The sequence below is a fragment of the Erigeron canadensis genome, chromosome 4 (genome assembly GCF_010389155.1).
Source record: "Erigeron canadensis isolate Cc75 chromosome 4, C_canadensis_v1, whole genome shotgun sequence".
Lineage (NCBI taxonomy): Eukaryota > Viridiplantae > Streptophyta > Magnoliopsida > Asterales > Asteraceae > Erigeron > Erigeron canadensis.
In genome coordinates, this window is record NC_057764.1 from 29,153,782 (window position 1) to 29,171,123 (window position 17,342).

Here is a 17,342-nt window from a genome sequence, read left to right on the forward strand (position 1 = left end):
GACCGAATGAATGAGTCACAAGGTGTAAGCCCCAACGACAAAAGAACCTAGGCGCGGAGCATTTTCGGGGGCTAGCCTCCTTTCTTCTTACTTGACTTACAATTCGACTCTTTTTTTCTTGAATTTGAATCATTTCCTCTTTATCGCCATTCTTCTGTTTAAGAACTGCGCCCCCTTGCCTCGGTGGCTATTTGACTAAGGCTGGAAAGAGGTGCTTGCTTTATGAAACTGAAACCTTCTTTCTTTGATTCTTTGATCGGAATACGGATGAGATCAGAAAGGCCATCATTGGGGCAAACGATGCAATAGCTTCGGTTAGAGCAAAGCCCAAAATGGCATAACCAAATGATTGTTTAGCCAATGATGGATTCCGAGCCACGGAATGAATCGAGGAACTAAGGACGTTTCCAATACCGATAGCAGCTCCCGCTGAAGCAATTGTAGCAGCTCCAGCCCCTATTAGTTTTGCACCTTCTAACATATCGAGTTGATCATTCTCCTCACGCTTTTTATTTTTCATTCACGATTTGATGTTCTATATTCCTCTCTAGTCTAGATTCCTCGTCGATTCTTCCCCTCGTTCTTAATATCTTGGACATCTCACTTTTCCATGCAACGCATTCTTTTCGATCTTGTACCCGCGCATAGGCTACACAAGCGGTACACTGAACACCAACCCAATCTTTTTTAAAAAAGTAGAAGCAACTAAAGAAGGGTGACGAAGCTTCTTTGCATCCCATAGTGCTGTCGCACTAAGCGACTACCGTTCCAGAGTCGTACAACGAAGTAATTAGCATACCAGAGTGACGCAAGGCTCTAAGCTTGTACCTTATAAGTAAGCTCTTTATGCTCTCTCCGCTCACTCCTTTTCGTAGCGTAGATCTTTCTTCTCTTAAGAGATTTTGAGAAGAGTGAGTGCGCTTTCGAAAGTTTCGACTTTTCGATCTTTCTTCTCTTATATATGATATTTTTTCCTACGAAAACTTTTTTTATGCGCATCGCTTTAGCGAAGGCAAAGCCAGTTTCTAACCTACTAACGTAAAGCAAGAGAGTAGGTCCAAAAGTATAAAAGAGGGTACTGGGGAAGAAGGACCACTGCTTTGTTCCAGGGGTGAAGTAGCTGCTTCGAGTTGGATGTTCGTGACTAGTGCCTCGATATGCAGCCTTCACTTGGTCAACGGAACCCAGGATTGCTTGGATCTGCTGCTTCAACTCGGTCAAATGCAACTGCTGGTCTTGGTGCTATATGTTGCTGGGGCTAAAAGTGAACTATGCCAATCACATTGATTAGGACCCATCGCATCATTAACCGGTACCAATCAATCATCCAAGGGCCCTCTTTCTTTGCTGCAATAGATGAGATTGGCATTGGCCTAGTTCCAATCCTTTTAGAAAAGCCCTCTTTTTGTCCATTCGGTCTTTCCATTCCTGAATCCAATCTCAATCCCGACATTTGACCTCGGCCTACTAAAGTAAAAGGCTCTTTCTATTCCGAGTTGGCCTGCACCTTTACTCTGACGAATCTCCTTAAGAATAACCAACCATGGCATTGGACGGGAGAACGTCAAGAGGCCTTTGAGGACTTAAAGGGAGCCGGATCTGGTGCCGGCCTTGCCGTCATGTTCACTGCTACTGACATATGAGACATCGCTAGTCATCCATTTTATCTCATTCAAGCCTTGTATGTATGTCCTGGATTTCCCTACCAGGATGAAATGACTGGACAAAGAAGGGTTATTCACTGATTATTCACCGAAGAAAGGAGAGATTGGCTTCATGCCTATTCCCAAGAAGGCCATCAATGAAACTCTTCTTTCATAGCTTGGCGAATTGCTTTCCTTTCCATGCTACTTCTTTCTTTTCCACTTCATGACTAGGAATTATAGGTCGGCATTTCTTTCATTCCATCAAGAAAGGCACCTCTGGACGTCTGCTTCAACTTCAAGCCCTTCTAGGGTAGGGATAGGGACCATGGATCAAGGTTTCTGGTTCCCCTTCGATTTTCAACTTCGCAGTCTGGTTGAACAGCCTCCCAACGAGAGTGAGTCCAGTCCATCTTCCTTCCCTGGATATGCTGTGTCCTCTACATTCGCTTCGTCCTCCGCTTTTGACTCCTCTACTGCGCAAAGATTTTGATCCCCGTTTAGTGAGTCGTGAAAGCGCCTACCTTATGTTTAGACTTTTTTGCTATTTTCGAACACCTAGACCACGCTTAGTAACGTCTGCGCTTAGATAGCGATGTGAACCCGCCTTCCTTACCTTTATCAATAGATAGGTTTGTACTACTTCCAGTCAAAACAGCTCTCCACGCAAGCTATTCTAGCAAGTCTTCAGTGGAGGGCACTAGGCAAGTAACTTGTTTGAACTAGTTGATATCACAGATTACTCAAGGTTGTACGAGCTCTAATAGTAGTTGAACCGAATACACATTCGACCTTGGAAATAACAATCTTAATAGGCCTATACCAGATAATCTTACTGAGTTAGCTCAACAACAATGCCACAGAAAGCGAAGGAACCGGATCTCATCAGTTAATGCCCTCAGTCTGCTTTGCTCCATCTAAGGCTAGGCACTTAATCTCTCCCCTTCTTCATGTGCACATTTGACTCTTTGCTGAATTGCTATCGACTAAACGGAAGCCCCTTGTTAGGACGAAGATCTTTGCTCAAGAGGAAAAACTTCATTATACGAAATAAGATAACTAACTGGCAGCTGTCCGAAGGCAAGTAGTTAAGAACAAACGAGCATACAGCGGAAAGCACATTTGGGCAAAAGGAAGCATTCTCCGATGGCACAAGAATAGCAAACAGCTTAAAATAAAAGCCCATCAAACTATGAATTGAAAGGATCATATAGCGTAAAGCATCCTTGGAAGCCGATCCTGTCCCGTCGACGTCAGTCACTATATGAAATCAATACGGAAAGCCATCAGATACATGTAAGTAGTTCATAGACATGTAAGTAGTTCATAGAATGGACTTTAGTATCTGGTATAGACCCGATATGATATATATTACCATCGGTTGTCCCTGATCTGCAAGTGATATCTGCAGACCAGTACAACGCTTGACTGATCATCGAGTACCCCACCGGGAAAGAGCCCCTTTATCGATCGAACCGGGCTGCTGCTATCACAAATCTCTATTCGTGCTCGAGAGCATGTAGTTGGAAGAGGAACTGATTGGCGAGCGTAAAGCGCGAGATGTCCTTTCATAGCGGAAACTCTCAAACAGAAGAGAAGGGCACAAGAACCCGTCATGCCTTCTAAATCATCATTTTTGAATAGAATGTTGTAGAGAAAGCAAGGACTTTATTCCCTAGCGATAGCATAACAAGCTGGGTCCGGTGACAACATTGGTATTTGGTGGTTGGTTCCAGGGAGCTAGTCGGTTCCTGGCATCCGAGTTACTAGCTTTCTAGACCGACGGTTGTAGGCCTTCCCTCAAAAGAAGCAGTCCAGACAATCATCTGACTCCCCGGAGATGATAGCTTCTTTTATTATAGCTTCTGAGTTCGTATCGCTACAATAGAAGAGGAAATCTCATTGATTCATAAACTCGTATGTAATCATAAAGATTCATAAACTCGTATGTAATCACTGAACGGCACCGCTCGATTCTACTGCCTAAGATGTCCCTCCCGGTACCTGCTTGAGTTAGCGTAAGCGGCTCGTAAGACCAAGGAGTTATCCACCTTCCGGGTGAGAGGAAAACTATACCCGGCTAAAGGGGTTTGGTAGAAAGAAAGGGATAGAGCTCTGAAATAGTTAACTCAGAGCTGGGGTGGGAAGGCAATCGATGTGTCACAAGAAGGCAGTGATTTGGTGATTGTCGCCTCTTAGTCTTATCTATTCAGATAGAGGAATGCAAACTAGAAAACTGCTCTATCAGCGGAAAGAGAGAGAGAGCCAATACATGAGAGGGGGTAGAAGTTAAGCAGGTTTTTCTTAGACGGAAGGTTCTTAGTCTAATCGGAAACAGAACCCATCTGTAACCACAATGACTATATGCTTAACACACCTAATGACTATATGCTTAACACACCTTCAGATCGAAGAAGTACTTTTTGGAATGGGAATGGCTGAAGCGGGGTGGAGGAATGGTCAACTCATCAGACTCATGATCTGAAGACTACAGGTTCGAATCCTGTCCCCGCCTAATCACTTGAGATCTTTTTTGGGTGGTAAAAGTTGTCTTGCCAGCTAGCTAATGTTCGGATGGTGAACTCTTCCAAGTCTGTAACGAAGCTAGTACGGTTCAATGCTTCTAGAATAATAGTTCAAATTCCGGCTAACGGGATCAGAGCTTGAATTAGAAAATAGATCGCCCCGGCAGGCTTGCTCTGACTCAGACGGCCCTGAGAAGCACTCCGGTAACAGATCCTTTTGCAGGTTCAGGGGGAAAGAGAAAGAGAAGGCCAACATCGCTCGGACCAGAAGAGCGTAGTCGAGCCATTCCTCCGCTATCTCTTGGCAAAATAGTTTACCTTTCTAATGTTCAGCCTTGATGAGTGGGAGAGGTAGCCGAATTAGGATATCACTACAGGCACGGACTGCGCAGGAAGTTGCGATCCTAAAATGAACTAGAAAAATGAACCGCCCATTACCAAATTAGACTCCTAGTTTAATTAACGTCGGCTTATCTGTCAGTCGTGTTGGGTCTGCCGCTCAGTTGAAAACTATGAAACAAGTCTGCGGTAGTTTAAAACTGGAATTTGCACAATATCGTTTATTAGAAGTGGACAATTGAGTGGTTGTACCAGCCAAAAGTCATCTACGTATCGCCGGACCGCCCCCGCCGACGAATAATAGGTATCACCACTCCAGGCAGAGTTAGTGAGCCGTGTAATAGGCGACCATTTCGCGCGGTTCGGGGGGCACTTGAGTCAGCCAACCATTATCAAACTAATACCTATTCTGTTTAGTACTTTAGGTGCTTTTGTTGCGTATAATGTAAATCTAGTAGCGGATCAATTCCAACGAGCCTTTCAAACTAGTACTTTTTGTAATCGACTCTATAGCTTCTTCAATAAACGCTGGTTCTTCGATCAAGTTTTTAATGACTTTCTAGTCAGATCGTTCCTGCGTTTCGGATATGAAGTTTCATTCGAAGCTTTAGACAAAGGTGCTATTGAGATATTGGGCCCTTATGGTATCTCGTACACATTCCGACGATTGGCCGAGCGAATAAGTCAACTTCAAAGTGGATTTGTTGTGCGAAGAGTGCGTTATGACCCGTGGCCGCCTGCCTGGTGGGGGCGGCTCCTCCGTTGTGGGTAAACGGGAAACCCGACTCTACGAACCCGAGGAAAGGCTGCACAGCAGTAGTAGGGGCGTTAAGACCGGAGCTTTTTGTAGTGCTAGCAGGAAAGCAAGTGAATGAATCCCATCCCCTAGCGAGTAAAGTGCTTACGCCCCTTTAGAGAGAGGGGCGCGCTAGCGCTTGACTAATAGAATAGGGGGCTGAGAAGCTCTTGCTTGCTGTCTACTTCGCGAGCCTTCACTGCCCCGTTCTGTAACTTACCTTCTTTCGTCCGTCCACGAGGCTGTAAAAAGAGAGAAAGGGGCGGCTATCTAGCGGGAGTCGTTTCGGTTGTATGCCACGAGGTCCCTCTGCAAACTGCACAGCATTCTCCAACACCTTGCAACTGTGGTAAACAAAAGGCCTTATTATCCAGTTGTGGCGAGATTCCTTGATACACCACAGTCAAGTCGCTGCTATTCAAATCCGATTGCACTTCAATCTCTTTACGACCAAATACTCACATTTTCTCCATATGTCATCCAACATACCAGACTAATCTTTTACCGCAATTTCTTCTATATAATTGAATAAAGTCAGAAGCTTAAATTAAAGGTCACACATACCATTTAAGAAATCAAAGAGGATCATCACCATACTAAACCAAAAGTCAAACTTGAATTACATATGAAAGAGTGCTGAAGCCATAAAATTATCCGGATTCACACAAAACCAAATGAAACAGAAGGTAAGGTTAAAACATTTAATCTAGTAGAGGTCTATTTCGACAACAGGGAAGTCTTGATAGAGCTTCAAAAGCTTGTTAGCAAACATAAACTTTCCATCAGCACCACCAAGCATTGAAAATGAATTGAGCCCAATGCCAAACTTCTCTAGCAAAGGGGAACGAGCAAGTAAAAACTCTTATCAAATATGCTTCAGACTCTGAACCTCTGAAACCGCCAAATAACACACTCTGAAGCTGCGGCTGCAGCTGCCCCATTAAGTAAATATGAGGAGGAAAAAATTCTGATGGTGGAATATTGTCATCATATGTAGCCTGCAAAAGTATTTAGTATTTAAATGGACATCCATGAGATTTTTTTCAAAGTATCAATACGATGTATATGCGTTTCACTCACCGTGATCTCAAGGGTCTGCAAATTTGGGGAGCCACAAATCATTTCAAAGACAAATGATCTTACTACATGGTCACCGAAATGTACATTGGATAGTGTAAGAGTCTTGAGGCAAGGAAAGGCGATAGAGAACTTTTCTAGTACACCATCTGGTGCCAGCCACTATAAAAGAAAAAGTTGCACACAAAAAGCCACTTCAATATGTTAGTATAACTTCCAACTGTCAAAATCTAATGTAAACTTCTGAAGTTTTGGAAGAGCACTAACCTTTTCTAATGCGAGGAATGCCAGACTGAGACTGTCAAGTGTATGCAAGTTCAAATGTAACATTTTAAGCTTAACAAGTTTTGCAATCTCGTTCAGTTCCAGTTTAGCTATAGGTCCACACATACTAATTAATTTTCAGAATCTCAAGTAAAGGACACCGAGCCAAAAACTCCCCGCACATGTAGCTTTCAAATGTCACGCAATACAAGTCTAAGCTCAAAAGATTTGGAAAACCACTAAAACTAGGTGGAAGACGGAAACAACAATTTTCAAGCTTCAAATGTTGCAACTCTGTACAAGAGAAAAGCTGGGTGGGCAACTGAAATCGTGTCATTACAGACTTATACAAAAGAGTGAAGTCCTTAATTCCTTTTCTCGACAAGAACAAGACCCAGTGATAAATATCCCAAGCATCCATTAGCTGGTCGCTATTATCATGTGGTATATAAAGGACAAACTTTGTTATGGGCCCTTTAATATGAAGAAGAAATCCGCTTATATCCCTTCCATTATATTTATACGGGTCATTTGGATTTCGATAGTAATCATATGACCGTTGTAAATATACAAAGAAATTCTCATCAAAGACGATTTGGGTGAGCAAAGTCCACTTGAACCTTCAGTTTTTCGACAAGACATCAGTCCTCACCGCATATTGTACTGGCAAACGATCTAAAATATTAGTAATCACGTTATCTGGCATGTTACTAATAACATCTTCCAGTGCAAAATTGGATACTTTATTATTAGGCATCCCATGAAACCTTTCCTGCATCCTAGATACGAAGAAGCATATAAATAAGCTATAGGCATGTGTGTGTGTGTATATATATACGTATACATTGCATAGCATGAATAAACGAATTCCATTGTCATGACATTCAAATACCAGCACTACTTAATCGACAACATATTTTAGTAAAACAAGTACTTTTTAATTAATTTTAATATTTTAGCATAAGTTTACAAGTACTTTTTAATTTTAGCAGATGAGTATGCACCTCTAATCATTTAATTACCAAAATGAGTATTACAGATTACTATTCGATTTACCCAACATATAAGAATGTATCTATTATCTAGTTTAATAAAAGACTGTCATTGATCAGTAGCCTGTTCGATCTTAGGAGTAATTTAGATCTTAACTGTAGCTTTTTGTTTTGAGAAATTAAAAAGTATCCATCAAAGCATTTTGTGACAATATCTTTAATTGCTTTCATTTCTTTCTTAAATTGTTTTACTAAAAGAAACATTTCCTTGATCGACCACTTTAAAAATTATACCTGATAAGATTTAAACCTGCAGTAAAGAGGTACAAGATGATAATCGCTAGACTATCTTAATTGGAAGTGGTTAAGCGATTGAAAATCAACATGAAAATTGTAAAACTTGTTTCATGATGAAATTATCATACGTAAAAGTATATGTTCGATTTCAAGAAACCAATTAATCAATATAAGTCAAAGAAAGTCCTAGTTACGTACCTTGAGACCGTTTTCTTGCGTTTGGCCCCCAAAAACAAGAAAAAATAGAAACCGAGGATAGATTGTGACTTTTCTTTTTTTTTTTAAAGGCTGGGGATTGTGACTTAACTCCCCACTTTTACGACATACCTATTCCCTATGAAATATTTTTACGTGGAAGTTATTTTTACGAAAACCAAGGGTTGGTTTATTCTAAAATTTTAATTCTAACCCAGAAATTTGAAAACATGTCATTTTAATTTTAAATGGCTTCCAATTTCACATTGTACAAGTTTCAAACTCTTTTTGTAGGGATTTTCATGGTTAACCAAAAAATCTGTTCACGAAATTCGGTTAATAGATAATATCAGTTACATATTTTTATAAACTAAACCAGCTTCAATTGCAAATTATATAAGTTTCAAACAGCCTAGCTATGTAGAGATTTGGTGGAATGTTAACCAAAGAATCTGGTAATGAAATTCAGTTCATCGATATTAATTATCGGTTCGACATTGTCATAAACTAACTATAAACCAGCTAAGCCAAATCTAGGTTATGATCAGTTAATTTTACTCTTAATTTGCTCAAAAAAATTTCATGGTGTTATTTCTGGATACACTTTTGAATTTCAATCCCTCTACTAAGTATACTTTAAAATTCACCACTGTCTTAATCTGTTCACCAAAATCAATCCCATGTCAATGATGCATGTCTGGAAAGTTAAAAGGTTCGTTTGAGCTTCTAATTAGAGCAAATCTTTTTTTAAGCACTCCGAATTCGTTCAATAGCATTTCGTAATGATGCATGACGAAGGTTAAAGAGTTCTCGTGAATTCTGAGGTGCACGAGATGAGTACTCCATCAGATGATATCTAACGCCTCTATAAGGTGCTATGAGTGTGCTTCTGAGGTAAACCACCATTAACCAAATAAAACTTACCTATAATCATATAAACATAGTAAAATAAGTTTCATAATATAACATTATTATCTTAAAGTTTTTGGTCTAGCATCTTACCATCAGGAATAACTAGCTTATCATCTCTATTAAGAGCATCTTTTATTATCCCCGAGTCTGATGTCGTGCCTTCCCAACTACTCAAAACATATGTGAACTTCAGATCGAATGTACATGCAACTAACGCATTAACTGTGGGATAACCTTTTCGACCATGATATATATCCAGGTGCATCTTTATTTGACACTCTTACACGAATATGTGTTCCATCAATAACCCCAATGCAATTCTTAAAAAAGGGATAAAATCTCTTTTTTTCTTGAATCTCTTTTTGAACAACTTCACCCATTGGTTGTTGAATGTATTGATTTATTTCTAATGATATAATTGCATTTAAAACTTTATGAAAATCTCTATTTACCGTTGATTCAGATCGACGATAGACGACATAACAAAGAGATTGCACTTATTCTTACATCATGCCCTACTAAATGCAAAAATCTAATAACTTGTTCTTCAACCGACATACGTTGAGTTGATCGAAGACCACCATCACTTTTTAACTTTTGACACAATATACTAAAAGCATTCTCACTCATGCGAATATGCTTACGGTATGAGCCACTTATGGATAGGTAGTGAAATAATTCTTTTGGTACATTTTTTCCATTTTGCATCATGTCTCGATCACATAAACGATATGTGCTACGGAATCTACGATATGCAATAAGAACAGCTACCACACAAACCAAGTGAATCGCAACTAAATGATGAATTCCCATCATTAGATATATGATATTATTGTAAGTTTATTCACATACCCCAATTAACATTATAAGTTGTAATCAGGATTGAAGATTTCACATAAAGAAGTCAACGTTATATATATATATATATATATATAGACAATAATAAAGCTTGTATGGCAAATTGGCAGTCACATGAATGATATAGAAGTCACAAATGAAAACACAAAACCAAAAATTACATTCTGATGGAAAAAGAGAACCTTGGTAAACCAATTAACTATATACGGATTTCATAAGCATGTAAAAATTTTGACAAAACAAACACACAATAATCTATACTATATATTATAAAGTAAAAAAGCTTCTAAATTTTCAACATTAAACTTAAATTTTTAATATTGATTTTAAGTACTTCCCTAAAATGTCTCTCTCATCTATTCTATATTTACCTAAAATAATTATAATACCAATTTCTCTCTCCTCAAATCTCAAATAATCATTTTTTTTCTATCTCCTCCATAAATCATTTTATTCCCAACTCTTTGAAAATCTTTTATCTCAAAAACCGTACATCGATAAATTATAATAATTATATGCTTGTTCCTAAAATTTCATATTCTTTCATTAGAGATGTCATTCGATATACTTTCGATGAATTTTTAAATCCGAGGGCGGAGCCCGTACGGCTAAAACATTTGGCTATGACACTCTATGACATATCACCTCCTATGACCTATCACACTCTATGATCTATCACCCTCACCATCTTACCGCCGCAATACTAGGGTACTTGCTCTCGTATAGTTATAAAAGATTAAAATCTTCGGTGTGATTAAGTTACATATTCAAAAGTTAGAAATAAAAGTTCACCAGATTGTTCAAATGAGAAAAAAGATCAACAAACAGATAATAATAACAAATATCGATCATATATTTATACATAATTAGTGGAGAAGAAATATGATATCTCGAAAAACCGGTTTTGTTGTGAGAAGATAGCATATGAATAATATTTATGAAAGAAAATTAATAAAAAATAATTATTTATGTGAAAAAAAACAAGATGAATGATAATGTACCTCAGTACCTGAAGTAGTTGTTGGAGTTGCTCCTGCTGTAGTGTGAGAAGTTTGATGGACGTGTGAGAAGTTTTTTGTGAGTGAGGTTTATTATACTAATAATTTTTGAGGGATAAAGATGTCATTATTGATGTAGACTAGTAGTTATTTTTCTTATTCCTCTTCAATCATCTTAAAATTTGGCAAAAAAAATAATAGAGCAAATACAACTGACAAGTTTCCCCACATACCTTTTCCTCTCATTTCTTTTCTACACCCTCTAAAACTTAAGAATGCAATTTTTATTTTTTTTCCTCCTAACTCTTTTCCTTTGTTTCTTAAAAAAAACTTAAGAATACAGACTAAGTGTGAATTGTTAATCAAGAACTAATCTCCATTATTTACATAAGTATGCAAGTATATGCCCAAGCCACCATCATTACGTGAGAAATGTAACAAAAGCGAGAAACGTAAAAGGAAAAAAAAAAAGTCTTACCTGCCATTGTCTTATATAATTTACGAGCATGGTACCCGCGCAATGCAGCGGCGGCGGTGTAGAAGACGGTCTAGTAGTGGCGGTTATGGTACTGTTGGTAGTGGTGGCGGTGTCAAGTGGTGTAGGTTGATGTAATTGTGATAGTGAAAAGTTTTAAAAGATAAGGGTTTAAAGTGTTAAATATTAAAATAAAGGTTTATGGTGTATATTAATTCATTAAGGGCAAAGTTGGTAATTTATAAAACTCTTTCCATAGTGGGTTTTTATTAAGGGGCAATTTAGTAATTTCGTATGTGACATATGAGTAATTATTTCTATTTTGAGATGGTGCATAATCTTTATATAGGATTATAGATATTGGTAAAGTTAATCTTTATTGTTTTTAAGTGCTAATTGGTTCGTATAGTAGCTATTAGAAACTTTTGGTATGTGGGTCAATTTTGCATGTACAAAATAGTCAACTTAGTGATTTATTAAGTTTTCTATCTTTCATCGATATTATATAATCTTACAAAGGTATAACCTTTCGCACAAAAACTATTAACTAAGCAGTAAGCACAAAAAAATTGTGGGCTAATTATGAAATAGAGAATTGAGGCTGGGTTATTTTTATTGGACTATTGAAAATTTTACTGTATGAAACTTATGATTTATGATATCCATGATATAATCTTCATAAAAAAATGGAAATATATCAGTCTTTGGGTTAACCATCCATAATCCATTATCAAAATTGAGAAGCGTTACTGAACCCTTAAACTAGAAAAGTTATCGGTTCAACTAACCGAATCAAAAGGCAAAAAAAAAATCATTTTGATGTATCTATAATTTATAATCTATAATCTATCTATACTCCCTTAATAAGCAAACTACCCCACCCTCCTTTTAACACCTCTACCTTTAAAATGTCTTTTATGCCCTCCTAATTTACACTACCCTATTTTTTCTCCATCACGCTCATTACACACACATACATTCATCCGATTTCTGATTTTCTCTCCCTCCCCCCTTTATTGATTTTCTCCCCCCATGAACACCATCCACCATCGCCCCAAATACCAATCCACCGCCGCAATCCACCGCCGCAATCCACCTTCTATGTACGCTATCCCCCATAAACACCATCCACCACCGCCCCAAAAACCACCATCAAAACACCATCCACCGCCGGCTTTTTTTTTTCTTTTTCATCACCGCCACCCCACAAACCACCATCCCCGCCGCCGCCCCACAAACCACCATCAAACCACCGGCGTTTTTTTCTTATTCCCTGCCGCATCGCGCGGGTACAACGCTAGTATATTAATAAACAAACTACCCTCCTTCTTTTTCAACTCTCTACCTTTAAAATACCAAAAATACCATTAATTTTCAACACATTCCTAACTCACACACTAAATCTACCCAATATATCCCTAGAATAGTTTGCACCCATATTTATCCAAACTATTTCTCATTTATTAATTAAATTAAATATTTCTACCTAATATTTCTATAATATTCTTAATAAAATTATTACAAAAGATCTATCCTTTAACCATTAAATAACTACACTACCATTTACGTCAATTACTTTTAGAATAATAACCACATCGGTTCCACCACCGCCACTAGCACCACCCATTGCCGCCGCCGCATTGCGCGGATACCCATCTCGTTAACCTAAACTTAGTTCGGTTTTACGATCTCGGGGAACTTTTATAAAAATCGACACTAGGATGTATATCATCTTTAGCTTTTGTCTACTACTAAGTACTAACCCATTGAATTCAAAATGAAACTGCATGTCAAAAAAATCTTGTTTCATTAAATCCACTGCTAGATATGGGCCTATTCAGCTCGCAAACCTTACCGGGCCCAAAGGTTCTTTCAACAAGCTTATTAGTTACAACTTACAAACATAGACAATCTTGAACTTAATATTTATACCCATTTGAAGGAGTCTAATATGTTTGATTGATTCTAACTATTATTAAGACTTCTGCTCATTTACACTATGTGTGCTTTTATTTAAGATTTTAATCATTTAAATTAATTAGCTAGTAGCAGCTACCAACTTCCTGTTTCAATGGCAAAACGAAATCTATTAAAAAAGACTTGAATCCATGTGTTTCTCAGATGTTGAATCCATAAGTTTGAACTTGCTGTGTAAATTTACAGTGAGATATCAAGACAACTTAGATTTGAGCTACAAAAACAATCAATGAGGCCTTTGATTCACGTTTTAAGTCATAAAATTACCACAATCGTAATGCACTGCTAAAAATAACTAGCCAAGATTCCAACTGGGAACAAACAAGTAGCTATGAACGTGCCGAACAGCTGAGCCAAGCTAAGACTCAGCTTTGCAGATACAGTTTTTTAAGGTTGATAATAGGGAAATGCCTGCATTTTGTCCTTCTGCAGAAAAGATTTCTGAGTAGAGAAATAAGATAGTATCAAAAACATAGTTATTTAGCCCCCCTAAATTCAAAAAGTTTTGTTACAATAGATGCTAGTATCTTGAAATCATCAAACAATAAACATGACTAAAAGGATTTCAAGATGACGCTTAAATGGACTGTAATAGCTTACACAGTGTACAACAGGAAACGGCTAGAACATAATCATGGGTAAGCTCTCTTACTTCTATAAGATAGGCACCTTTGGTCTTGATGTACTGAACACTGAATCAGGTGGTGCAGACAGAACAATTTATAATATTGGAATGTCATCGTTGGAAAAAAAAAACTGTAATTACCTCAAACTCGAGTAGACGAAGTATCAAAATCATCAGGAGCCACACGAGCAATCCAATTGCTAAGAGTTTTCTTGATATCAGAGTGTTTCACATAAGCCAACTCATACATGCTGCACAAATTCACCACAAAAGTCTCATTCAAAGCAGCAGTCGGAACACTCTCCAATGCATTTTCCAACACCTTTATAGAATCTGATAAATCACGCAAGTACATTAAACAAAGAGCTTTATTATTAATCGCAACCACATCTGAACCATCTCTATCAATACACTCCTGGTATTCCCTCACCGCAGAAACATAATCCTTCCCGACCATAAAAATCAACGCCTTATTCCTGTTCACAAGATTTTTCATTTCAACTTCTACGTTCTCCTCATTCACAATTCCCTCGACAACACCAAAACTTGCCTTTGCACCTTCCAAATCCCCTAACTGCATTTGAATATAACCGAGTTTTGACATCAACACGGCTCTAGCAACAGGGGTCGGGTCACGTTTAATCAGATCTATAATCAAATCCAAACACACACCAAACTCTTTATGACTCAGATGATGACTTATAATTGAATTAATCACCAACCCCTCACGTATTCTCCATACATCATCTGCCAAACCCAACCTATCTTTACTTACTTTTGTTTTCTCCCTAACAAACTGTAACAGCATATAGAATCTATCTACAGTTTCTTGACGGTTTCCAACTTTCGAAGGAAGTTCAGCATACAACCAACGAAGAGCAAACGGGGCCATGGACCCATACCTGTTAGGGTAATGCTGCGGGTAATTTTCATAACTGTAAATAACATTGTCAATCCCATTCTCAAGGGTATCAAGTTCAATAACTGCTTCAGGAAAACGACGCAGCTTGGTTAGGGCAATGATGTTATACGTAAGATATACTAGATGTTCATGTGGCTTAGAAAGTAGAGACTGCGTACGCGCTCGAGCCACTTTGTCAAGAATCGACTTCCATGAACCACGACACGCTAGATCTTGTAAGGATGATAGTTCATAACACATATCATTCAGTGAGCCAAAAGCATTATTAAGTGGATGATCAGGAACAGAAACCGCATTTAGGGCTTCACCTTGATCTTCAATCGTACTCAAAAGATCCATTCTTGAAACTTAACACGGATAGTATTCAGCTAATCAACTCAATTTCAATTAATAAAACGCCCGTTTCAGCAACTATTTTTACAGTTTTTAAACTTTCACTCACCTGACAAGAAAATACATAACAAGTATCATCTACACATACTTACATGTCAAAAAATTGTAACTTTTTCTTATCCCTAATCTACATTTTGGTCACAGACATAATAAGAAGGTGCAAAATAACCGTTCAAACTGTAATTTTTGGCACCCTTTGTTCATCGTTATTTATCCATTTCCACAATTAACCCGATTTTAATCTGATTTTTTTACTAAAAAAACCAATTAATCTATTATCAGTTGCAACTCCAGCTAGTTAGCAGCAGAAAAATACTTCCTAAAACAAATCGAATATTCAAAACATTGACAAATGCTATTTCCAACAAAACACAGCAATATTGCAACAAAAACCAAAAACATACAAGCAGTCTTAAACTACATACTGAAAAAACATCATAGGTACAACATAAATTAACATGGTACAAAAGAAAAACCACAACTAATTAATAATTTGAACATGTAATAGGATAATAATAATACAAAAGTTTAGATCTGTATATGTATATGTATATATAAAAAATAAATAAGAAAGAATATCAGAAGAAACCTGCTATTTGATGTTTTCAGTGTCACAAAAATCTTCGATGGATGAATCGAGATACAGACAGCATATAGCTTTGGGGGAAAATAACGATTTTGTGGGGAAAAAAGGTAGAATTATAAAAAACGGAATTTCTATTCAAAAAAAGGGAAAATAATTTATAATGTGAATATCATTTTTGTTGGATGATGTTGCTCTTACAAACTCACTTAAATCAATTTTTACACATGTCAAAAAGCCTCCCATGATTTTAATGGTTTGTGAGAACAACATCATCTAACCAAAATAATATTAACATCATCCAAATTTTCCCTTTACAAATAACCGTGAGAAATAAAATATAAAATATAATGTATTTATGAACGTGTTAAATATCAAGTTATCACATGAATCAAATTTACATATACAAATTGTTACTCAAATTAAAAAGAATATAATTTTAAAATAATGAGTGCATATATTAAATTTCATCTTTTATAAAAAATTTATGTACACAGTATTTGTTTATATGAATTGATCTAACATTTGTTATTTATTATCAGTTTAACATTTTTTCATTCAATGTATAATTGTTCGTACTTAAAAAAATGGACATTGTGATACAAACCAACTTTTAATACAAATAATTAAAAACAATTTACATGAACATTGTACTTTTTATTTCTTATTCAAAATGAGGTATCAATTATTTAAAAAATTTAGTTCTTAAACAAAATTTTAAAAGTTAAAATAACTGTAAAAAAATATGAATGAACTTTAGTCGTTGCCAATCGTCTTGAGAGTTTGTTTTTTGTTTTGAGCCCTAATTTGGATTTTATATCAATTTGGGAGAAAATGAACGGGTTATGTTTTGGGGGAAATTTATTTGGTGGGAAGAAAATGACGTGAAATTAAGAAGAAAAAAAAAGAAAAAAGGAAAAGATATTGCTGATTTTGTAAAAACTGACACGTTAACAGGTTAGCTAGTTTTCTGATAATAAATAAAAAGTGTTTTCTAAAAAGTTAGACTTTTAAAGGATATTGTTAATTTCGTGAAATTAAGTAAATTTCAATTTTATTTTCTGCAGTTATCTCTAAAAATTAAATATATGGGAAATAATTACTACACAACACAATTTTACCATACACAACAATATATGCATTAAAAGATTGTACAATACAACTATCTGATGCATATATTGTTATGTATGACAAAATTGTGCTGTGTAGGGATCACCTCCCTTAAATATATACGAGTATATTGATTGAAAAACAATAATTGAGATTATGATCGAATTAAAAGATAGAGTTTGAGATACAAATTAATGAAAATTGGTATTAATAAGTAATTAATAAAAGGGATTTGCTAAGTAGTGCCCTTAGTGTACTAGTTAAGAAGCATTTGATGAACTTGTTATTTCCTTATTAATCAAAAATTGTATTTAATGTGTATTAATACAACATAGCGATTTCTATTTTTAAATGAATAATT

General features: G+C 36.6%; 2 protein-coding genes, 1 non-coding gene and 1 pseudogene across 5 annotated transcripts; 1 reads left to right on the forward strand and 3 right to left on the reverse strand.

Moving 5' to 3' along the window:
• Positions 1–87: 87 nt before the first annotated feature.
• LOC122594828 (ATP synthase subunit 9, mitochondrial-like) lies at positions 88–832 on the reverse strand. Its single transcript, XM_043767139.1, has one exon. It carries the CDS (start codon positions 518–520, stop codon positions 221–223), a length of 300 nt encoding a protein of 99 aa, XP_043623074.1. The 5' UTR covers positions 521–832; the 3' UTR covers positions 88–220.
• Positions 833–4,085: 3,253 nt separating this feature from the next.
• TRNAM-CAU lies at positions 4,086–4,158 on the forward strand. Its single transcript has one exon. It is a non-coding gene; the product is annotated as a tRNA-Met (tRNA).
• Positions 4,159–6,771: 2,613 nt separating this feature from the next.
• LOC122597332 lies at positions 6,772–7,422 on the reverse strand (annotated as a pseudogene).
• Positions 7,423–13,556: 6,134 nt separating this feature from the next.
• LOC122595842 (trafficking protein particle complex subunit 12-like) lies at positions 13,557–15,982 on the reverse strand. 3 transcript variants are annotated; one of them, XR_006323262.1, is made up of 3 exons: positions 15,878–15,982; positions 13,949–15,337; positions 13,557–13,774 (listed from the first exon to the last, which is right to left on the reverse strand). XR_006323262.1 is itself a non-coding variant. In XM_043768300.1 (2 exons), the coding sequence occupies exon 2, from the start codon at positions 15,232–15,234 to the stop codon at positions 14,116–14,118; it is 1,119 nt and encodes a 372-aa protein (XP_043624235.1). In that variant the 5' UTR covers positions 15,235–15,337; positions 15,878–15,982; the 3' UTR covers positions 13,808–14,115. The 3 variants fall into 3 exon arrangements, 1 of the variants encoding a protein (XP_043624235.1); XR_006323261.1 differs by having other exon boundaries at positions 13,557–13,789; XM_043768300.1 differs by lacking the exon at positions 13,557–13,774 and having other exon boundaries at positions 13,808–15,337.
• Positions 15,983–17,342: the final 1,360 nt, after the last annotated feature.